Genomic DNA, 25,710 nt, shown 5'->3' with positions numbered 1-25,710 from the left:
CCACTGCCCTAGAATAAGTTGGTAAGTGGATTACTGGAATGTATTGTATGTACATCCTCAAAAATAACAAGATATTGTCAAATTGAAATCCTAAGAGGTATACACATTTATTTCCCCACTAGCAGTGTATAAACTTTCTTGTTTCTCTACAATTTGGTACGGCGTATTTCATTTTAGCCATTACGATTGGTGTGAAATGTTTCTTAGCACTACCATTTGGATTTCTCTGTTACCTAGTGAAATTTAACACATTTTCATGTTCATTAAATACTCTAGTTTTCTCTTATGGATTGTCTGTTTATTTCATTTACTTAGTTTCCTTTAGGTTGACTTTTTCTTAATTGAGTTAGAGAAATTCTTTATATTCTCTATATATAATTTTTTTAAAAATACACACTCAATAAGAATTCTAATAAAGATCATAAAGATATATGATATATCATAAATATATCCCTGTATGTTTCTTCTTAAGATGTAAATGAAAATTTAGATCCTGGAATTATTTTCTATCATATGAGATAAAGATAAACAACCTTTTTTTCTAATGCGAAAAACAACTTTCTAGTGCCGTTTATTGACTGGCCATCTTTCCCCACAGATCTGCAACGGCATTTCTCTCACGTACCTAGTGTCCATATAGGTATGGGTGTTTCTGAGATTTCTCTTCTTTTCTAATGTTTGTCAATCCCTGCATCAGTTCTAAAGTCATGATTACTATAGCTATGTAATAATTATAATTAATAGTGTTTTCATTATTGTTCAAAGACATTTTATAATTCCCATTATGACTTTTCTTCTTTATGTGAGAGATAGTGTGAAGTGTGGTTTTATGTTTCCAAATGTATTAGTTTCTTTATATGTGTGTGTGTGTGTGTTCAATGATGTTTAATTTTACTGCATTTGTAATAAGAGAATATACTCTGAAGATACCAATTATTTACAATTTATTGAAAATATCTTAAGACATTACCATCTTTTAATGGTAATTCAGTCCATTTAGATTTAATGTGATTACTAACATATTGGACATATGCCAGACTATATTGCTTTTAGCAGTGATAATTAAAATAATGAGGATTTAAAAAAAATCATGTTTCATGATTAACTGATGAAAATAAACAATAAAAGAGCTCTAAAAAATTGAGAAAGAGGAGCCATAAAAGAACACACACACACACACACACACACACACACACACAGACACACACACACACACACACACACGGAGTAGAAGGAGAAAAAAGAAAATTTAAGAAGCATATATAGACTAACAGTGTCAAATAGTGCTGAAATATCTTAAAAGCTTAGTCGAAAGAAGAGTCCAGAAATTACAATGCAAGAGTCAAGGATTGAACAGAGACTACAAGAGGGTAAAAAGTAAAGTACTCTCCCCTAATCCTGAATTTGTAAATGTCATTAAGGGAAATCAGAGTTTTACTAGTAAAATCTAGAGACTAGCTAGTATCATTTAGCTGCTAACATGTAAAAACCACCTAAAACACAGGAGCTTAAAACAGCAACCATTTATTATTATCTCAGAAGTCATGAGACTAGTGGTCAGCAGACCTCACCTTGCTCGGTTGATCTCAGCTATTCTTGCTCATGCATCTGTGGGCTAGGTAGCCATTGGCTGATCTGGGCTGCCAACATGTAGGGCCACGGGGACAATTCAGCTCTGCTCCATCCTCTGTCTCTCATCCTCCTCCAGGGACCACTGGGCTATCCTGGGCTTATCAATCTTATAACAATGGCAGAAGTACAAAATAATAAACCCCAGTGCACAAGCACGTTTGAAGGCATTGCTTGTGTAATGTGTTTTAACATTTCATTGGTCAAAGCAAGTTACATGGTTAAGTTGAGTAACAAGTATTACAGCAGGTCACTCCACTTTCAGTGGGAGGGCATTACAAAGTTAAACAGCAAAAGATGCGGATATAGAAAGAAGTGAAAAATGGGGGCCATCACTGCAATCTATTACACTAGCCAGCTCTGAGAGAAAACTAAAATATTTCTGTGAATGAATAAAGAGCTTGAGAGCATCTAAAACTTCACTTCATCATGTGACTCCAAAGAAAGTCTCATGAGTCTAATCCCAGGGAGGCAGGCTGGCTATCACTTAGCCAAAATAACTGTAATCAACTGTATGGTACCGCAATGAAGAGAAAGCCTGTGAGCAGAAGCAGGATAATCAGCTCAGAACAATGGTTTACAAAGTGGGGTATATACACCCATTTGGGTGTAGGAAGAAAATATAGAATCTTTACTTTTATACAGAATTCTTATCTAAATATAAGAAATACATGAAGCTTTGATGATAGATAATATATGGAATAATATTGGCATTCTCACAAGTCCATAAGTAGATGATGGTCATGTATGTAAGGCATCTTACAACAAAAGAAGGAGCTTCAGTGGAGAATGGTCAAGTGATGCCTCATTCATTTGCTTTCGGTGTACTGTGACTTGTACTTAGGTGAATTTAAAAGTTACAACATTTAGTTTTGATTAAACTCACTCTAGTGAAAATAGACAGATGGCTCCAAAAGATTACTGCTAAATTACACCAAGGGTTGAAGAAAACCCTAATAATTATACAGACACAAGTGGACAACAAGAAAAAGGGATATCACTTCTATGCCTAATATGAGCTCTTCATTAGCCACATGAAGGATGATGAACTAGTCAACTAAAACAAAATCTGCAAAACCAAATTTATAATTATCAATGAGGTTATTTAGAATATGGGTTTACACTCATTGTTTTTAATAATGAGCTTCCTCTTAAGCAAATGTTGTACCTTGAACTACTGGCTAATGATAACATAAGGTCATTGCTGCTAACAGTAAGTAAAACAAACAAACAAACAAACAAACCACAGAAAAAATAAAAAATAAATAAACATCTAGAACATGAAGACAAATATCTCAAATTGGTTGATGGGATTTTTAAATATACATCCATTTGGGATGATTCAGTAACCAATAGCCAAAGATGACCTTTTTTAAATTTGAATTTATAAATCTTTTTCATCTACAACAGTCATAAAAACAAGTATTAAAATAATGTGAATTAGAATCAGACCTCTGACTGTTATGTTACAAAGTATTTAAGAAAGACATTTAGAAATAATAAAGCACACTTAAAGATATAATTGCTAAAATATTATCATGAATAGCAAGCTTAAGTTGGAGCAAAGATAAATCTTTTATTAATAAATATAATTATTCATGAAATAATAAGTAATTTAACTTTCATTCCAATTTCTGCTTTAGTGCTTACCTTTAATATTTTAATATAGTAGTACAAAAGTATATTGATATATAAATACATAAATAAATACAGTTGATCCACTAGTTTGCTTTCTAAATTAAAAAGGCAGGATAAGGAGACATTTCAACCAAATAATATTTATTGGATATCCATTAAGAATAACAGGATTTGCAAATAAATTATTTACACATGGTTGCCTTAAATTCATATAAAATGTGCATTTTCAGTATTTAAAAATAATATCCTTGAAAGATTCGTTAAAATACATTTCAAATTTGCCATGAGTATATACTGATACAGAAATTACATTTTTGTGCATTATAAGACAATTGCCTGAGAAGTTCAAAACAATGCAACTTCTTCATACAAACTGAAGACTTAGACCCATGAACTAAGATTCTAAAAGAAATAAATAACAACAAGGTCAACTGCAAAATCTCTCAGGGAATATACAAACAACTAAGGAAAATCCTTAGAACAAAACAAATAAAAAAAAATTCGTAAGGATATAGCATGCAGCTCTCAAGAAACACGAGACTTATTGTTGGGTAAAGCTGAAGAGCTAAAGAATCCAAATACTTCCAGATTTGAAAAAATCTTTACCAGAAATTTATTCCAATTTCATTTTTTTTATACCTTGGATTATAAATAAATTCTAAATTCAGTGAATTTCCTGTTTCCAAGCTTGTTAGGGGCAGAGCCAAGACAAAGGTACAGTTTCCAGTCCAAAATTTTTACTACCCCTAAGTGTTATTTCCATTATAAGTATTGCAAACAAGGAAATCACTCTCTGTTGCACAGTTCATTGTGTAAACATGATTTCAAGGACACATTAATTTAGTGAAGACAGCATATTTTTAGTGTCTGGCTACATTAATTATAAGTCAATGTTTGTAGCCTATTTCTGATGAATTATATCTACTCACTAAAACAACCAAATGGCAGGCCTGCTCTCAGAGTGATTTCTCACTTACTTTGATTTACTGAATGTATTTTAAAGTACCAAATTTGTTTTATTATACCCTCTTTGCTAATAAACCCTAGTCTCCTCTGAATAAATTACAATCAATGTGTTTCTTCTATACAAAGAAAATGTGGTTTATAAAGCAGGTGTGGAGCAATTAAAGAAACAACAACCTTGGAATATACAAGAATGGTTGAACTCCAACACTTTCAGTGTGTATTCAAAGGGGTTGAACCATAAACTTAGCCCAGTATTAGCACTGCAAACATTGCAAAAAATTAGAACCTTAAGAACAGATCAACAGAGTGTCAATAAACACAATTAGCACAAGATCAGAAAACTCTTTTATGCATAAAAGCTCACTCAGAGATTGCAGAAAACCATAGAAACCGCATGTCCCAACCATGGTGCAGATAAACTGCCTGGGCTTTCCCTTTGGAAATAGGGGCCAACCGAGTTTCATGACCAAATTAGAAACTTATACTAAAGATTCATATTCTAATTGTAGATTATTAAAATATAGCTAATCAAAGCTTTCAAAATGATTAACAGTTACAATTTGTTAATTGAAACTCAATTTGATATAATTTATTATTTAAAATTCATAATCTTATTAAATATATAAAAGTATCGGCGTTTCACAGGTAAGGAATACTTCTGAAGCCACATTGAAAAAAAAAATAAGAGAGGGAGAGAAAGGGAGGAAGCCAAAATTTGAACCCCAAATGTATGCTTCCTAACACCATGCTCTTTTCCTTATACAATATATAAAAACAATCTTTGGAGGCAAGACAACAGAGTGAAATTCCCTTATTTTTCAGACCAATAAATGGATGTCAATCATGGATTATGGAAGGTGAAGAGAGAAATTAGTTGCAGGGCTGATATTGGAGATTTAGAATCTCTGTCAAAGTCTTTCCACATTTAAAAGTGACTCAAACACAAGACTGAAGGACAGCAACAATAATAAATAGAGTAACATGATATAGATATTAACAGCATGCACTCTCAAGTCAGGTAGACCAAGGTATCTGACCTTGAGCAGGTTTACTTTCTCTTTAGTTCAGTTGACTTACCTACAAAATGATGATAATAATAGAATCTACTTCTGAGAACTCATGTAAGGATGAAATGAGATCATATGTATAGAGTTCTTAGAAACTGTTTGGACATCACGGAAGGTAACCTGGCTTAAGTCACCTTGAAAGTATCCCTCTCCCCATTCGCCATACTCAACAAAAGGGTGACCTGACAATGGAGGGATACCCAGCTGCAAAACATCACATAGTAAAGTGCAAGGGCTGAGTATGATGCCACAAGAGGTCCGTTAAAGAATAAGCCACCTGTTTTTAGGTGTTTGGGGTAATAAAGCGTACACTGAGCAGAAATCACAAGTGTGGCCCATGAAAGAGTCTGCATTTATCTTCCAGCAATGTAAATGGCATTGATTGCTGAGAGAAAATTATCAATAGCACAAGCTAAGTAAAAAGACATGTTGTTCCTTTGTATAATCTCCCTTCACCTTGCCTCAACTCTGGAAGACCCAGAAAAAGGAGAGAAAGAGGAGAACATGGCCAATTGCCTACTATATATCCTTTGGCTGTGAACATAGCTGAGGAAAGGAGAGAAGATTCAAATGGCATAAGAGATTAGTGTTTAAATTGGACTGGCCTGGACTCTGATATTTGAAAGTGAATGGAAAGCTACAGGATGTGCCTGAGATGCTGCCATGATGTCAGGAAAGGAGATCCAAAGAATGAAGTGTTGCTGAGTTTATCAGTAGAATTTCTAAGCCCTTGAGATGAAGTCCAAATCCTTTCTCACAGCCTCCAAGGCCCAGTATAATCTCTCCGTTCCTTACCTCTCTAGCCTCATGTTCAACAATCCACCTTTCACCCCACTCGCTCTCTCTTGGAGCAATACTGATATTTTAGGGCCTCTGCTGTGTCATGCTCCCTCTTACCACCCAATCTCATTGATTTCTGCTGCACTCTCTTTTTCTTACCAACCCCTACATCTGGCTAACTTTCACTCCACACTGAGAACAAGGACCAGAACCACCTCCTTCAGTGCTGTGTCACCAGTATCTAATAAACTGCCTGAAACACAGAAAATAAAAAATAATTAGCCCGTGAATGAATATACAAGGATTCTGGGCAATAACTCCAATGGTCCATAAGGAGAAAGGTGTCAGTCGAGGTAGAAAAGCTCTCAAATATCTGAGAGCAGTCACCTGCATGTAATACCTTAACTCTTAAATTCACAAGTGTGAAGTATGTATGTGTGTCTGTGTAACTATATTAAACTAATTATACTAGGCTTTTATTCTGTATAATAGTTATATTTTAAAGAATGTCAATGCATACCAAAAAAGGCCATGGCATAGTAAGTTCTCTGGTTAACAGAGGTCTACTATGTTTTCATTTTATTTGGGGATACTTTTATGGCTCTTTGCGTCGGGGTGGACTTGGCTATAAGTCCCATTATGATCTGGCTCTGAGTTATTTTCTAGCCTCATCTCCCCCAAAATCCCTAAGAGCACTGTAGGCTCCAGTCACCATGAACTTTTGCATTTTAAAAAATTCAACACACTTCCAATTTGTGCTAAAATACTCTTCCCGTTGTGAAGCTGGCCAATCCCTATTTGTCCTCCTTAGTGGTATTATTTCCTAGAAATCTTAGATACAGACATCCTCTACCCACATCCACTACACTACCATATTAATCCAAAAAGACTTCAATGAAAGCATGGTCGCACTGTCTTAAAATTGATGATTTCTTTTTTTTTTCTCTCAGCTGCACCCCCCACCACCACTGCACTGGGAACAGCTTGAGGACAGCACTGGTTATACTTCAGTATTTTAGCTCCCGACGCTGCGACAGACACTGAGTATGTATTTAGTAAATCCTGTTGAAAAAAGCAAATACAACTCATGCCTTCTAGTAGCTCAGATGCAGTAAAAAAGAAAGACATGTAAAGATTTTATAATCCTGTGTGCAAAGTCATAAAAAATGTGTGAACACCATGTGGTGAAGTACAAGGACAGGAAGCACTGACTCTATTTGGAGTAGCTTAGGAAAACATCAGAGAAGATGAAATTTGAACTTGGCCTTGAATAAATGAAAGATCTCCAGTTGGCAAAGGAGGACGGATACATAACAAGAATAGGGAAAAATCTTCGCAAGGCCAGAGAGTTGTTAAAGATAATGGCATGTTCAGAGAACAGTGAGAAATTCAATGCAATCTTTAAAAATAATAGCCTCACAGATAATTATAATGCTTTACAGCTACTGCCCTGTGTCTCACCTCCTCTTTTCAACCATGCTGCTTTAAAATGCTGCCCCCCCTCTTTTTCCATGTCCTCACCTCCCATATGCTCAATCCACTGCAATCTGGTTGCTTTTACCACAATCAGCAAAATCTCTTTGTTCTTAATCTAATGATACACTTGAATACTTCTTTTGATTTTCCCATAACATATGACACGGTTGTCCCCTCCCTACCTTTGTAATAGTCTCCTGCATTGGCATTAAAGCTGTATATTCCAGATATTGTGGGAAAATCCTCATCATGGGATATGAGACCTTCTGTGCTTGCCAACAATTTACACTTAATGATATTTCCTGGAAAATGGGACTAGCACTAATGGATAACATCTATTATTCTTAATCAAGGCATAGAAGTTCTGTGTGGCTCTCCCAAAAAGAAAGATTCCACCCTGGAAACCTGGGGAAAGAATATGCAACCTCTACAATTTTTATTTTAAAAAATCACTTTATGTTAAGAAATCATAGCTGTTTGTTATTTAGTTTATACACAAGAATGGGAGGGTGGAAGGGGATGTCGTTTTTCCAGGAAGCCAAGAGAACTATGACTGGATGTACTTAGCCCTCACAACTCTTCTTCCTGCAAGATGGTAAAGGATGGAGTCGAACTCCTATGCGCCCTCTTTTCTGGAATTGCTACCCCATTCTCTAGGTGAGGTTTTACTGTGGTTACCTGTGGGTTCATCCCCTTACCAAATGAACCATACCCCCTTCGGTATACAGAATCTTACCTTGACTGAGCGCTGGCAGTAATACAGATACCTGACTATTGCACATCATTGACTCTGATAAATAAAAGGCAGTGGTGGTCTCTGACTATTATTGTTAAGGATCAAACCACAGTCTAGCTCAGAGAAAGGAATCCCCCTGTATTTCGACAGACATCCATAGTGGCTCCTTCTCAGGTTTTTGTGCAATCCTCTTGTGTTCTAAAGTTTCTGTGAAAGTATGACGACCATTTCACCCCTACCTTTTTCCTAACACGACTTTCTGTATGCCCAGGGTGTCCACTACCATCTTTACTCTAAGCCCTTCTCCTGAGCTGCAGATCTATGTCTGCTACCTAGACATCTCCAATTCACTTTCTCACAGAGACACCAGCTCAGTGTGTCCAAAACATAAATGTTTGACCACCAAACACCAAAACAAAAGCAAACAGAAATTTTCCAGTGTTCCATCTCCCAGTGAGTGGTGCCATCATCCACCCAATCTCCCCAGCCTTCATCCTGGGCAAATACCTTAATTTGTTAAAATACTGTCTGTCAGCTGCACAACTAGTAATCACGATTCCACAGACCTTAGAAGGAACCCAGGAAATAATTGTTATAATAAATAACTCCCAGTGATTCCAATGCAAGTGTCTATGAATCACATTTTGAGGAACATTTTTAAAAACTCGAGGAGGGTGCTGAAAAATATTGGCTGAATGAATGAATGTTACCCAAGTCTAATTCCCATCCTTCTAAAATATCAATAACCTACCAGTAGTCAACTTCTGCATGCCAGCTTTCAAGTGAGTAAACATTAGTTCTTTACTTTTGGTCTACAGTATTTCCCATGTCTACAGCAGGTTTTCTTATCTAGCTACATTTACAGATGACAACTTCTGATAAGGCTTACCAGCTAAATCCAATGTCAATTTGCAACCAAATGTGGAGACATAATAACTCTCTAAACTTCCATATGATGGTAAATGCTGAACTACATAATCTCCCAATAGTTTCTGAGGAATCTAAGCGATAATACACTTTGTGTTTTCATATGATAGAAAAGTATTAACCAAGGGATCTGTATGATCAATAAACCAAGGTCACCACTTACCTGACTGCCTGCTTCTTAAAAGCCTAAAGGTAAACTCTGGATCAGACATCTTGTGATGACTTCAAAGTTTCCATTGTTCAAGTTCTAACCTTAACACTTAGAACTGCAAGACATAACCTTTGGGGCTGAAGTTGTTAGCCTAGGTTTAGTGCTGTATTGGTGGCTATCCCACTTATGCCTGAAGAATATGCACAAACAGTGAAAATGTCTACTCATACGTGAGAAAACATCTTATATAGAAACCAAGGAGAAAAGAAAAAAAAAAGGAGTTATTTGTTGCTAAAATGCACATGCCTATTATAAACTTGTCAATTGTCAGCTACTAATACATTTCAAAGCTTAATTACCTTCTTACTCATGAATTTTTTAAATGTTGAAATAAAATATTTTAAACTAAATCACAGACACTGTAATTAGAATCTTTCATTATAATTTAGATCTGCAACTTTCTTTAGACAATAACACTGATGATTTTGAAATACTGTGTGTGTGTGTTTGTGTGTGTATGTGTGTGTTCTTTTGGTTCTTAATTGTTTTTAATTAATTAATTAATTTATGTTTTGCCGTGCTGCTTTTACCTCTCAGGCTAATATCACTACAAATCTACATCACTGACCCGAACAGGAAGACTTAGGAGTTTAGGTCTTGCTATACAGTATGCAACTGCATAGAAATGACTTAATCTGCTAAACTAAAAGTGAAATTAAACTTATTCTTTACTTTTTTCCCATTAACTAACTGCTTCGGTAAGCCACGAATTACACATCTTCATATCCATTTTTCTATGTGGGTGATAATAATATGGGTGTGTTTTCCCTCCCCATCACAATAAATATCTTTCTACTAAAAGTGTGACAGCCAAATTTCATTCCTTGACCTGGTCATCTACACTAACATAAATTCAAACTTTCCCTCATTACTTATCTTGCTTTCCAGGAAAAAAAGAAAAAAAAAAAAAATCAACATTGACAATCACTCCATTTGATCATCAGAAAGTCCAAATCATTTCTCTTCACAAAATGTATGAATGTTTTTAAATTCAGCTCTATCTTCACTAATGATTTACAATATGAGCAAGTGTGTGTGTTTATGTGTGTCTATGTTAAATGTGTTACACTACTCAACTTTCATTTTCCCTAGCCTTATCTTGCTTCTTTAGATTTGGACAAAATTAACAAACAGTATCTGTTGAGTAACCAAACTATCTGCTGGCTCTTACTGGAAATCCTCACCATTTCACACTTTGTTAGGTGTATGAGTTATCAGTGTATTGCCTCTCAACTCCAAACCCACGCTCCTTCCCCCCTTTTTTGTGACACAGGAGAAGGACTCTGTAAACATTGCTCCTTTGACAGCTCACACAATGCTAGGCTTTGTCAGTAGAGGGTGCTGGAGGGATATCCCATGTCAGAGCACGAGAAAGGGACTTTTCTTTCTGCTTATCTTCCTGGTTCAGGTACACTGTCATTCTTCGGCACAGCTTCAAAGGACTGCATGACAGGGGAGTTTTCAGCCAGCCCGCAGGATAGTCCTATGTACTAGGACTTCACATGTTTCTTCACCAGCTCTATGCTCCTGCAGCAGCAATATTCTCTCCTATGAGGTCTGAATCTGGGCCTTGCAGAGGAGGGAGCTTTTCCAAGTCCTTACTTTGTTCCTTGTTCATGATGCTTCATCCCTAAAAGTCTATATTGCCTTGCGCATTTGCTACATCTGAATTGCTTTGAGTCTTCATTTACCCTGTTTTATTATTTAACTACCTTGTACGAGTTAATAATTTATTATATTAGAATTTCCCTGTTCAAATTACTCTTATGGATTCTTTCCTCTTACTGGACTCTGATGACAGAGTACACAGATGCTCACTTGGTGTTCCTGCAATTCATCAGAATTCCTCTAAGCCAACTACGGTTACAACTGGGTAAACAAAGTGAATAAAGACAGAAACAAAGTAGAAAATCTGGCAGGACCAAAAGGAATTTTATAGGACTCTGTTAGGTAGGTGATTCAGGGAAATGTATCATTAGAAAAATGCCGAGAGGCTTCAAGCCATTTAAGAGCCTACAGAGATGTTAAATATGTATTTAATTTGGGGGAATAGCTCCATATTCAGTTGTGTGTGCATACTCACATATAGATACACTCTAAAATGGAAAAACAAAATTAAAAACCCAAAGTAAGTACGTTTTTAAATTTAAATGTTGCCTACTCCAATTCCAGTGAACTCAATTATATATAGTTTGGAAGGTAAGTGAATTTCAGTGTTTAATGTAATGTGTGGTAGGGTCCCCCAACATAAGAAAACATATCTTGAGCCTGCTAAAATTTTTCAAAGTTCTTGGGCAAAATTCACAGAAGGGACCAAAGTTTTTATTTTAATTCAGAGATGAAGGAGTTCAAATTTGTTCTGTTGCTGACGATTGCATATCCAACATCAACTACCCGCTTTTTATTTTTTATTGATTTATTTACATATAAACTGATTAGTGTTTATTTATTTATGTGTCTATTTATTGATTTAGAATGACAGCAGCAGACAGGACTACAGACATTCACCCACTAGCAGCATGATTGCCTGATCATGTACTTCACTTGGTCCCGTCCTAGTTCTGGGACATGTCGTCATTAACCTCCGAGTCTTAACCTGGCACATCTGCATTCCCAGCTCTTGATTTCAATTTGACTGCTAAGATTTAATTCTTGCAGAATTACAATGCTTTTCCCCATTTTTTTTTCATACCTGATTTTTCTCAGAATTCAGGGTTTGTAAAAATATATACATTTCCCAACAAATGCCTGAAAGAAACTCCTATATGGAAACACTAGCCAAATATTGTTTCTTTTCCTTCTTTTTTTTTTTAAATTTCAACTTAATTGAGGTATAATTGACAAATAAAATTTAAGATGTTTAAAGTGTGCATGTGGGGATTTAATATATGTATACATTGTGAAAGAATTCCCCATCTAGATGATTAACAATATATAACCTCACATATTTATCTTTTTTGTGTGTGAGAACATTTCAGACCTCATTTATCTTGTAGCTGAAAGTTTGTACCCTTTTACCCACCTTTTCCTATTTCCCCAACCACTCCCCCAGCCCCTGGCAACCACTTTTCTACTCTGTTTCTATGAGCTTGACGTTTTTCGTGGTTTTTTTTATTCTATATGCATATATAAGTGATACACGTAATATTTGTCTTTTTCTCTCTAGCTTAATTCACTTAGCATAATGACCTTAAGGTCAATTCATCTTGTGGTAAATTGAAGAATTTAGTTCTTTGTCATGGTTGAATAATATTCCACTGTGTATATATACCATGCATCTATAGCTTGGCTATTGTGAATAATGCTGCAGTGAACATGGGAGTGCAGCTATCTCTTTGAGATACTGATTTCATTTCTTTTGGATACACACCCAGAAGTGGGATTCCTGGATCATATGTTAAATTTTTGAGGAACCTCCAAACTGTTTTCCATAGTGACTGTACCAATTTACATCCCAACCAACAGTGTACAAAGGTTCTCTTTTCTCTGCATCTTCACCAACACTTACCTTTTGTTATTTTGATGACAGCCATTCTAACAAATGTGAGGTGATATTTCATTGCAGTTTTGATTTGCATTTCTCTAATGATAAGTGATGTTGGGCACCTTTTCAATGGACCTGTATATCTTCTTTGGAAAAATGTATTTGCAGTTTCTTATGCACTTTTTAACTATATGTTATTTAATTGAATATAATTAATTGAATTATATGTTATTTATATATTTCAGATCTTATCTCTTGTCAGATATGATTTGCAAATATTTCCTCCCATTCCATAGGTTACCTTTTCATTTTGTTGATAGTTTCCTTTGCTATCCAGAAAGTTTTCAGTTTGATAGAGTCCCATTTGTTATTTTTGTTTTTGTTGACTTTGCTTTGGTGTCAAATCCAAAAAATCACTGCCAAGACTGATGTCAAGGAGCCTGTCCCCTTTTTCTTCTAGAAGTTTTATGGTTTCAGGTGTTGCGTTCAGGTCTGTAATCCATTTTAAGTTGAAGGTACCAACTTTTAGAATATGTGTTAGTTATCCACAAGAATGGTCAGAACAAAACGGTGGAAAATTAGTGTTATGCATATCACTATTGAAAAAAAGTCATTTCATATATTTTTCTGGAAATAGATGACCTGAGTTTGTCTAAATGCCCCAAATAACAAATACTTAGTATATCTACGGAAAAATAAAATGTATATTTTTTTCTTTTTTAATTTTTTTTTTTTAGGTAAAATGATTCATTTAGCAAAAAAAGAAAAGAAAAGAAAAATTTCAACGGGGTAGCCATTACCATTAATATTTACAACACAAAATCTACAATGTTGAAAACTTTTATATTTTGGGGTCCTCTGTCATTTGTGTTTCTGTTTGGACAATAATAACACACTAGACACTAAAGGTAACCATAAAGGAGCCATCATTTATATAATATTCTGCTATTGAGAAATGTATAGTTTGAAAAAATTCTGACTCTCTCCACTTCATTCCACATAGAAGTTGGGTGGTCATTTTCACTGTGTCTCTCTAACATTTGGGAGCATTTTCTAAGATAAGATGCCCAGCAATATTATCTTTTCAGCCAACCAGAAACATTTGGGATACACCCTCTTGGTAAATATGCTTCTATCATCTTTCCAAGTTCCCGTATACTTAAATGGCTTATGGAAAGAGGCATATTAATATTTCAGGCCACAACATAAGATACTGCAAGGGAGAGGAGAGGGTTAAGTTAAAGAGTGCAATTTTTCCTTTTGTTCCAGAATTGCAGCTAAGGTGTGGAGGTGAGAAAAAGAGAAGAAGAAAAAAAGCACCTAAATCTTTACATTCTAATTTGAAGAACTTCAAAGAACAGCCTGTGTTTGGTATCAACCACTTCCTCTTAGTTGAGGGTCACCACCCCCACTGACACCTCTCATTTCAGAAATGTGAGGTCGATATAAGAAAAAGATGTGAGGTCAGAGAAGTGGCTCTGGTGCGGAACAAAAGCAGATTTTTTAAAATGATTCAAGTGGTGTATCTGCTCCCTAAAGGAAAGGTAAGGAGATCTCAATAAATCAGCCAATAATGTTTATCAGTGTTTGTAAAAAGGAAAAACCTTCTGTTTTTGTTTATCAGGTGGAAAATCTCCAAACTTGTCATCCTTTCCGTTGGGTTATCAGACAAAGGGAAGAAACTGGGGAGAGATGATATGATGAAGGATGACCAGGCAAAGAAGGGACAAGGGCATCTCCTCTAATTCAAACTCCCTAGGCCATAAGGAAGGTGGATCTCTAAAGAGCCATTGGGCGTTGGAGTGGAGGATGAGATTGTGACTGAGAGACAGATGAGATTGCAAGCCACAAACTTGCCTTAGAGGTAGCATAGGACAAGAGACAGGCACACCAGGAGAATGCAAAGGCAGGCATCAGCTGGAAGAGGTGGCCAAACCTGACAAGTTACTAATAAATGAAAAATTATTTCAACAAAAATTCTATACCCGAGCACTACAGTTAGCAGGAAAAAAATAGAAGACTGATTACTAAAATTTTATGCTTAACCAAGAATTTACCTTTATTGTTTCTAGCCCACCAATTTCTAAACCCAGCAAACCAATTTCCCTCTCCTACTCATCTTATTTTAAAGAAAACTAAATGAGCACCAGATCCACAGAATCCAAGTATGTCAATATGCTAGTTTTCTTGAGATTGATTTATATGTACCTACTATGTATGTAATTTGTATGTATGTAGATAGTATGACAAGGCACCCCCCTTATTCAGTGCCAAAAGAAGAGTTCCATTTATAACACTGACCATGACTACATTCTGTAGGAATCAGTTGTCTATGAAACTGTAGAGAGTTTACCTATAGTAATCCAAGCAGGTATCTTTATTCTAGAAAATGGTTCTCAGTAATATAATTATTTTTATGTAAACATTTATTTACCACACTGTAGTTAGGTAAATAAGTTTGGGAAATAATATAAACTACAAAGGGCTAATCTGAACACCCAAGCTGGAATGGTGCACCACAGATACAAACAGATGTACACCCTTAACTCTCTATGTATTTGGGTAGACTAAATAGGCATGAGACAGTTACATAATCCCACAACACTAAAAATACTTACTTTGTCTAAATTATCCCTCCCAACCTCTCATGACATGAAGTAAAAATACTATTTAATGAGAAACTCACCATATCTGTATCTGAGACAGGGCCAAAACTGGTCACGTAGATATTAGTGAATACTTCGGTAATACTGTCTGATACAAGAAAAAGAGATCGAATATAGACATTATATACTGAGAGCCACAGGAGAGAGAAGAGAAGAAGTTCATGGCATGGTTAGAAAGCTGTGTGATAATTAAGAGTATTGCTTTTTACTATCTTTTCAACTTTCAGAAGAAACAAAACAACTACATTGTTCAATTATTTTATAGGTTCTCACAACACTCAATGAAAAATGCTGATTAAGTAATGGGACCTTCTTACTTGCAAACTACACCTGATGAGAACATTCCATTTTAAGCATATTTCTCAGAATCAATATTTTTTTTAGATTCTATCTTAACTGAACTACTTTACAATAAATTTTCCACCAGTGCTGAAAAGAAAGTATGGATAGTATAGTTACCGTTTGTTATAGTCCTGAATTTGATACTTAAACTAAATATTTCAGATGTTATTTCATGATTGTAGAGATTTAGTTGGTAGATTATAAATCAGTATATCTTCTCAATAGAGCACAAATACAGATTGTTAATCATTACAAATAAATATAATCCATATTAATAGAAAAAGCTTTATTATTTGGTGACATAAAAATAAAAGCAAATAAAATGCATTAATCACAATGGATTACTTCTGCACAAGCTTGCCTTTAAATGTATTTAAGAATGAATGAAATGCTGAGACTAAACGTTCATCTTAATTGGATTGAATTAGATTCTAAAGTTATAACTTATTAATTGTAACAGGCTTAACAAGATGGATTTATTAACCAGGTGATTTAGATCTTTGATTTTAAATAAGGCATATGATGATGGGGGAAAAGGTCAAAAGAAAGATTTAAAAAGAAAAGCCCTTTTAATGTTCTTATAAGAAAAAATACATGCTCAACTTGTATCATTATAAACTGCATGTCTTATCTAGTAACTCCCAAATTTTTAATTCTACACAAACAATATCATAAAATATTTTTTAACATTAATTCACAACCATGAAAGAGTGAACTAAGTCTGGGATATTGTACCTGCTAAGGCAAAACTAACAAACAAATAAAAAAAATTGAAATAACAGAGTAGACTACTTCAAAGGCTTGAAATATAATAATCTGCATGACAAACCTATAAGATCAATTTCCTGTTACCACCCCAAAGTGTGTGTACACTGATGGACAGTAAAATAAGGAAATATGCCCAATGACCCACACTTAATAGAGTAGATAGAGCCAAGTTTTAGAACCCAAGCAATCTAGCTCCTGAGCCCTCACAGTAAACCAAAGCATTATACCACAGTTAACAATAAATATGAAACTAAAAGTGTTTTCTCATTAACTACATATTTCTAGTCACAATACTCAATGTCAAAAACATAGTTATAGCGTTCCAAAAAGTATTTTCATTCAACATTATTATATTTATATATTATTTTATTACAAAAACCGTATTTATGGAATTTTATTATAAACCTGATTTGAAACATAAATATATTTATAAAGTTAATTCCCAGCTGCCACCTGCCCCAAAGACCCACACGGATCAGATTTATGGATATGCAACTTGTGCAGTCACACACTAGTGCTCAGAAAAGCCCCATACTTAGATTAATGTTCCATTTTTGCTGTGTTGAAATTCTTCATTAACTTTTGAATAAAACGCCCTGCATTTTCATCTTGGACTAGGCCTCACAAATTATGTAGTTGGTTCTGGACCCAAATTATATGTGCTATTAGAAAGAAATTAAGAAAGATTTCAGAGTTCACTGAAGGAGTTGGTGGAGGCGGCAAGATGGCAGAGTAGATAAATGCTGTGCTTGCCTCTTCCTGTGACCACACTAAAATTACAACTAAATTATAGAACAATCAACTTTGAGAAACATCTGAAGACTAACTGAACAGAAATCCTACAAGTAAGGATATAAAGAAGCCACATAAACACTGGTAGGAGGAGCAGAGACATGGAAGGGCCACCACACATCAGTGTGTGGCAGTTGAGAACTGGAAAAGATATCTCAGTTGTGGAAGTCCTGCCCAGGAGGAGCAAGGGACTCCAGATCCACACCATCCTCCATAGCCCGGAATACCAGTGCCAGGAAAAAGAGCCCCCAGAATATCTAGCTGTGAAAAACAGTGGGGACATTCACCATCTGAATGAAACAAAAGGTTGCTAGAAACCCAGGCATCTTCTTAAAGGGCCAGTCCACAGACTCACTCATATGTAGGTGCTCACCCTATGCTCCGGCAGAGGGACAGTGACTCAGGAGGCATCAGAGACATACAGGGAGAAACTAAGTTGTATGGCTTGAGGGCAAGAACTGGAGGGACAATTGCCAATTTCCCTGTGTGGGGTTCTGCTCCAGTACAGTTGGCAGGCAGGCACCATCTTTCCTTTGTTGAGCCCTCCCCTTACATGGCTGAATCTGAATCTGCATTGGCCTGTTGAACTCCACTCGCTCCACCCTGGTGACTTCCTGGGACCTCTCCACACTCAGCTTGTGCACTGCCAGAGGCACTTTCCAAGACCAGCACCCAGCCCTTCCCTTTGCCTGGCAGGAGGCTCTTTCAGCAGCTAACAAATGGCCTCAACTTACATGCCACCAGAAGCACTTTCATGACCAGTAGCTAGCACCAGTCTGCACTAGTCTTTCTTGGACAACTCTCAGGGGCCAGCAGGCCCCAGTGAGGCAATGGCAGGCCTTGGTGTACTTTCATCCTTTCTCTGAGTAGCTCAAGGCACAGCAATGGTGCCAAACCAGAATCTACATTAACCTGATGAATACCATTCATCCAACCCTGATGACTCCCTGAGAACCTTAATAATACAACTCACATACCTCATGAAGGTCATTCAGTGGCTGAGACATATAGGCAGCTGGCAGGTGGCAGCAGGCCTCAGGGTACCCTGGGATTTTCGCAGAGCTACCCCAGGCCTGGGACTGGTGGCATCCATTCTCATATGGCAGGGTGGCCTCTCCTAAGCACCTCCAGGTATAGCACAGGCAGTGACCAGTCACAGATCGCTTTGTAGCTCCTACCAGGTCGGTAGTCCCAGGCTGGTCACAGGGAGTGGCTGACTTGGGCCAGTACTAGAACCCCTCCCAAGAGGCCCCAGAAACAACACACTCAGATTCTATGTTCAGACCACAACAGAACATCTAATTAGCCCTACAATAGGCACACCCAGAGTGGTCATTGTCGGCATCAGAGAACACTGGGATGAATCCCACACTATGGGGTCAGCCCCATGTACAGCAGCCCATAAGCGGTGGACATGACCAAACCCTACAGCCAGTCAGCCTGAGGGTCAGTCCCACACACTGAGATGCCAAGAGCAACCAAGGCTCAACTACAACAGGAGGGCACACACAACCCACACAAGGCACACACATGGAGCACCTGGCTCAGGTGATTAGGGAGACTGCACCCTTGGGCCCCACAGGGCACATACAACATAAGACCACCTGGCCAAGACTGGGAGATGTAGCAGATCTACCTAATACATAGAAACAAACACAGAGAGGCAGGCAAAATGAGGAAACAAAGAACTATGTCCCAAATGAAAGAACAGGAGAAAACTGCAGAAAAAGAACTAAAAGGAATAGAGACAAGCAACCTACCAGATACAAAGTTCAAACTATGGATATAAGGATGCACAAGGAACTTAGAACTTCAACAAAAAGATAGCAAGCATTAAAAAAGGGTTCAGAGATCACAAAAAAGGACCAGTCAGAAATGAAAAATACAATAACTAAAATGAAGAATACACTAGAAGGAATCATGAGCAAATTAGATGAAACAGAGGATCAAATCAGTCATTTGGAAGACAATGCAGCATAAAACACCCAGTTGAAAAAGCAAAAACAAAAAAGAATTTTAAAAAATGAGCATAATTTAAGGGACCCCTTGGACAACATCAAGTGTAACAACATCCACATCTCAGGGGCACCAGAAGGAGAACAGAGAAAGCAAGGAATCGAGAACCTAGTTGAAGAAATAATGACAGAAAACTTTCTCAACCTAGTGAAGGAAATAGATATATAAGTCCAGGAAGTGCAGAGAGTTCCAAACAAGACGAACCGAAAGAGGACCATACCAAAACACATCTTAAAACACTTTGTAAGTGGGCATTTTCCCGCCAAATCACGTCGTAACATGGGGCTTTTTTGACATTTTCTCGCCAAAATTAGACTTTCCGTAAAATATTCATATCTTTCGATCTATTTGATATTTTTCTATGACACTTTCAGTGTTTTAGTTTAAAAAGAGGTCTCTATTTATTTACTTTGCAAAATTTTTGCCGGTTCCAACTAGAGGCGATATGACGAGTTTACTCGTTTCCCACAAACAATGTGTTAATAAAAATGTCAAGGGTTAAACACAAAGAGAGAATCCAAACAGCAGCAAGAGAAAGGCAACTAGTTAGTTACAAGAGAGCTCCCATAAAAATTGTCAGCTGACTTCCCAACAGAAATATCGTAGGCCAGAAGGGATTGTCACAAAATATTCAAAGTGATGAAAAGCAAGGGCCTACATCCAAGACTATTCTACCCAGCAAGGCTATCATTTAAAATTGAAGGAGAGATAAAGAGCTTCCTAGACAAAAAGTTACAGAAATTCAAAGGACTTATTTAAGCAGAAGAAAGGAGAAAAACAAGCCAAGGAAGATCAAAAATATGAATAATAAAACGGCAATAACTATATGTCTATTAATAGTCACTTAAAATTAAAAGACATAGGGTAGCTGAAAGGAGAAGAAAACAAGACCCTTGTAAATGCTGTCTATAAGAGACCCACTTCAGACTGAAAAACACACACAGACTGAAAGTAAAGAGATGGAAAAAGGTATTTCACACAAATGGAAATGAAAAACAGCTGGGTAGCAATACTTATATCAGACAAAGTAGTCTTTTAAACAATGGCTATGATAAGAGACAAAGAGGAACATTACATAATTATAAAGAGATCAATCCACCAAAAGGATATAATCCTAGTATACATCTATGAACCCAACACAGGAACACCTAAATATATAAAGCAAATATTGACTGACATAAAGGAAGAGATTGACACAATACATACATACATACAGTCATAGTAGGGGACTTTAACTCCTCATTGACATTAATGGACAGATCTTCCAGACAGAAAATCAACAAGGAAAGAGCTGCCTTAAATGACACACTAGACCAGATGGTTTTAATTGATATTTTTAGAGCATTTCACCCTATAGCAGCAGAATATACATTCCTTCCTAGTGTACATGGAACATTTTCCAAGATAGACCACATGTGAGGCCACAAAACAAGTCTCAATAAATTTAAGAAGACTGAAATCATATCATGCATCTTCTCTGACCACAATGTCATGAAATTAGAAATCAATTACAACTAAAAAACTGAAAAACACACAAAAACATGGAGGCTAACTAACATGCTACTAAATAATGAATGGGTCAACAATGTGATCAAGGAAGAAATCAAAAGATACCTTGAGACAAATGAAAATAAAAACACAAGGACCCAAAATCTATCGGGTATAATGAAAGCAGTCCTAAGAGGGAAATTCATAGCAATACAGGCCTAGCTCAAAAACAAGAAAAATCTCAAACAATCTACACTTACACTTAAAGGAACTAAAAAAAAGAACAGCAAACAAAACTCAAAGTGAGTACAAGGGAGGAAATAATAAAGATTGAAGAGGAAATAAATGAAATAGAGTCTAAAAAAAAAAGATCGATAAAATCAAGAAATGATTTTTTAAAAAGATAAACAAAATTGATAAACTTTAAATCAGACTCATCAAGATAAAAGAGAGAAGACCCAAACAAACAAAATCAGAAATGAAAGAGAAGTGACAACTGACACCACAGAGATATAGAGGATTATAAGAAAATACTACAAACAATTATATGCCAACAAATTGGACAATTTGGAAGAAATGCACAAATTCCTAGAAACATACACTCTTCCAAGACTGAATAAAAACAAAACAAAAAACAAAAACAAACAAACAAACAAAAAAAACAAAAACAGAAATTCCAGACAGAATGGTTACTACTAAGAAATTGAATCAGGAATCAAAAATAATCTCGAAAAACAAAAGTCCTGGACCAGATGGCTTCACAGGTGAAGTTTACCAAACAGTCAATGAACAATTAACACCTTCTCAAACTACTCCAAAAAATTCAAGAGGAAGAACACCCACACTCATCTTACAAGGCCACCATTACCCTGATTCCAAACCAGACGAAGACGTTACAAAAAAACTATAGGCTGATATCCCTAATGAACATAGATGCAAAAATCCTTGACAAAATATTAGGAAACCAAATTCAGCAATACATTAAAAAGATCACCCACCATGATCAAATGGGGTTTATTCCTGGGGTGCAAGGTTGGTTCGATATCCACAAATCAATTAACATGACATACCACACAAACAAAATGAAAGATAAAAATCATGTGATAATATCAATAGATGCAGAAAAAGCATTTGATAAAATCCAGCATCCATTTATGATAAAAACCCTCAGCAAAGTATAGATAGTGGGAATGTACCTTAAAAACTCTCAGCAAAGTATGGATAGTGGGAATGTACCTTAACATAATAAAGGCTAAACATGACAAACCCACAACTAACATCATACTTAATGAGTAAAAAGCTAAAAGCGTTCTTAAGATCTAGAACAAAATAAGGATGCTCACACTCACCAATTTTATTCAGCATAGTGTTGGAAGTCCTACCCACAGCAATCAAAAAAAGAAAAAGAAATAAAAATCATCCAAATTGGAAAGGAAAAAGTAAAACTGTCATTATTTGCAGATGATACAATACTATATAGAGAACCCTAAAGATTCTGCCAAGGGCAGCTGGTCAGCTCAGTTGGTTAGAGTGCAGTGCTCTTGACAACTAGGTTGCTGGTTTGATCCCCACATGGCCACTGTGAGCTGCGCCCTCCACAACTAGATTGAAACAACTACTTGACTTGGAGCTGAAGGGTCCTGGAAAAACACACTTAAATAATTTTTTTTCAAGTTAAAAAAAGATTCCACCAAAAATTATTAGAACTAATAAATGAATTCAGTAAAGTAGTAAGGTACAAAATTAATATTCAGAAATCAGTTGCATTTCTATACACCAATAACAAACTATCAGAAAGAAAAATTAAGAAAACAACCCCATTTACAATTGCATTAAAAATAAATTAAATAACTAGGAATGAATTAACCAAGGATGTAAAAAACCTATACTCAGAAAATTATAAGAAATTGAAGAAACAAATTGAAAGAGACACAAATAAATGGAAGCATATACTGTATTCATGAATAAGAATTAATATAGTTAAAATGTCCATACTGCCCAAAGCAATCTATAGATTCTATGCAATTCTTATCAAAATACCAATGGCATTTTGACAGAACTAGAACAAATAATCCTAAAATTTATACAGAACCACAGAAGACCCTGAATAGGCACAGTGATCTTGGGAAAGAAGAACAAAATTGGAGCTATTAGGCTACCTGATATCAATCTATACTACAAGGCTATAGTAATCAAAACAGCATGGTACTGGCATAAAAACAAACACAGATGAATGGAACAGAATAGAGAGCCCAGAAATAAACCCACACTTACATGATCATTTAATCTATGACCAAGGGGGCAAGAATATACAATGGAGTAAAAACACTCTATTCAATAAATGGTGTTGGGAAAAACTGGACAGATACAAGCAAAAAGTGAAACTGGACCACATTCTTATGCTACATACAAGAATAAACTCAAACTTGACTAAATACTTAAATGTAAAACCTGTAACCATAAAACTCCTAGAAGAAAACATACGTGGTAAACACCCATACCTTGTTCTTAGTAGTAATTTTTTTCTGATATACATCCTTGGGCAAGGGAAACAAAAGAAAAAAATAAACAAATGGGACTACATCAAACTAAAAAGTTTTTGCAGAGTAAAGGAAACTACCAACAAAATGAAAAGACATTCTATTGAATGGGAGAAGATATTCGCCAATGATACCTCTGATAAGGACTTAATATCCAAAATTTCAGAAGAACTCATACAACTCAACACCAAAAAAACCCCAAACAATCCAATTAAAAATTGGGCAGAGGACCTGAATAGACATTTCTCCAAAGAAGAAATACAGATGGCCAATAGTCATATGAAAAGATGCTCAACATCACTGAACATCAGAGAAATGCAAATTAAAACCACAATGAGATATTATCATCACACCTGTCAGAATGGCTATCATCAATAAATCAACAAACAACAACTGTTGGTGAGGATGTGGAGAAAAGGGAACTCTTGTGCACTGTTGGTGACATAGCAAATTGGTGTAGCCACTATGGAAAACGGTTTGGAGGTTCCTTTAAAAATTAAAAATAGAACTACTTTGTGATCCAGCAATTCCACTTCTGGGTATTTATTCAAAGAAATCCAAAACACTCATTGGAAAAGATATATGCACTGCTATGTTCATTGCAGCACTATTTACAATAGCCAAGATATGGAAGCAACACATGTACCTGTTAATAGATGACTGGACAAAGAAGATGTATTACATATGTACAATGCAGTGTTACTAAGCCATAAAAAAAGAATGAAATCTTACCATTTACAAGAACATGGGTGGACACAGAGGGTATTACGCTAAGTGAAATAGACTGAGAAAGACAAATACCATATGATCTCACTTATATGTGGAATCTAAAGACCAAAATAAACAAACAAAACAGAAACAGACTCAAAGATACAGAGGCCAAACTGATGGTTGACAGAGGGGAGGTGGATTGGGGGCTGGGTGAAAAAGGTGAAGGGATTTAAAAAAAAAAAAAATTTATTATTATGTAAAAAAAAAAATTATATAAATGTTTTTTTTAAAAATCAAGAAATGGAACCCAAGTTCCCCCCCTTATTCATACTTAATCAATGATTCTATCACATTTATTCAATAAATAATTGAATAAAATTTTAGTCATTATATTGATTTAAAATATTCTAAGGAAGCGAAACTAAAATGATAAAGTAATCTTCACCAAAATAGAGGCAAATAAAATTATTCTCTTTAGTCTGGAGTAGTAAATTTGAAGAAGAGAGATGGCAAAAATGTGTGAATATATTCATGCTAAGGACATAAAGTATATCCACTATATGCCAAATGGCAAGTAAAGGGTAGGAGAGAGTATTCATCAGTATCTAATGGCTGCAGGGAAATGCCCACTAAGAATCCAAAGAGAGAAAAGTAAGATTACCCTCAAAGCTCCAAGAAGTAAAGCAACACCAAAAGAGGCAGTACATAGATATGGAGGTTTACCTTACAGAAATGATTTCATGGTTTATTGACTTCATACAAATAGCGAAAGAATGCATGCATTGGGAGGGATATGCTATGGAAGTTCAGAAAAAGGAAAATCAGCACCACAAGCACTAACCATAAATACTAAATAGGTACCTGAAGTTGGAAAAAGGATTGTTGGTAATGAAACTTAGAGGATCTATATAGATGGATGCCCAGAGTTGTAAGCAACAAATATGCATTAGTAAAATATTTTAGCGTGATGATTACAAATATTTGATACATCTAACACAACTTTTCAGGGTTCTATATTCGGCATGCAATCTTTGATTATGATTTGGCTTTCCATAAGAGAATGGAAGGGAAGAAAGTTGAGGCACCGGAGGGGGAGTGAGATTATATAAATACCTATGAGGTGTGATAAAAAACTACAGTGAATGTTTAAATTTTTTTAAAAAAAATTACAGTAAAAGACACGTGGCCAGTAATCTCCTCAAAATATTCGCCCTCGCTTTGAATACATTTATCCCATCATTTTTGCCACTTTCTGAAGCAGTTTTAGAAGTCCTCTTTCGTAAGTTGCACTGTCATGGCTGCCTTGATGTTCTGAATCAATTCAAAACATTTACCCTTCATGGTCTTTCTGACTTTGGGGAAGAGCCAGAAGTCGCACAATGCCAGATCCACTGAAGAAGGTGGATGGGGATACATTGTAATGTTTTTATTTGACAGAAGTTGCTGTACCAGAAGCGATGTGTGACATAGAGC

At 35.9% G+C, this 25,710-nt stretch overlaps 1 protein-coding gene across 5 annotated transcripts in view; it reads right to left on the bottom strand.

Annotated features, from left to right (window-relative positions):
- Positions 1-25,710, bottom strand: part of GABRA2 (gamma-aminobutyric acid type A receptor subunit alpha2) — a 137,912-nt gene that overhangs the window by 65,351 nt on the left and 46,851 nt on the right. For 3 of the 5 annotated variants that reach the window (XM_019741047.3, XM_019741048.3, XM_088789909.1), the window contains one exon: positions 15,601-15,668. The exons of 1 other annotated variant lie outside the window; for it this stretch is intronic. In XM_019741047.3, the coding sequence (XP_019596606.1) occupies positions 15,601-15,668 (68 nt within the window). Of the gene's footprint in view, positions 1-15,600; positions 15,669-22,335; positions 22,365-25,710 lie in introns of all 5 variants that reach the window. One more of the 5 variants, XM_088789905.1, reaches the window with a different exon arrangement.

Source organism: Rhinolophus sinicus, chromosome 1 (assembly GCF_057876585.1).
Source record: "Rhinolophus sinicus isolate RSI-liver-muscle chromosome 1, RSI-T2T, whole genome shotgun sequence".
NCBI classification, from domain to species: Eukaryota; Metazoa; Chordata; class Mammalia; order Chiroptera; family Rhinolophidae; genus Rhinolophus; species Rhinolophus sinicus.
Note: the sequence above shows the minus strand (reverse complement) of the source record. Positions and strands in the feature narration are given on the sequence as shown.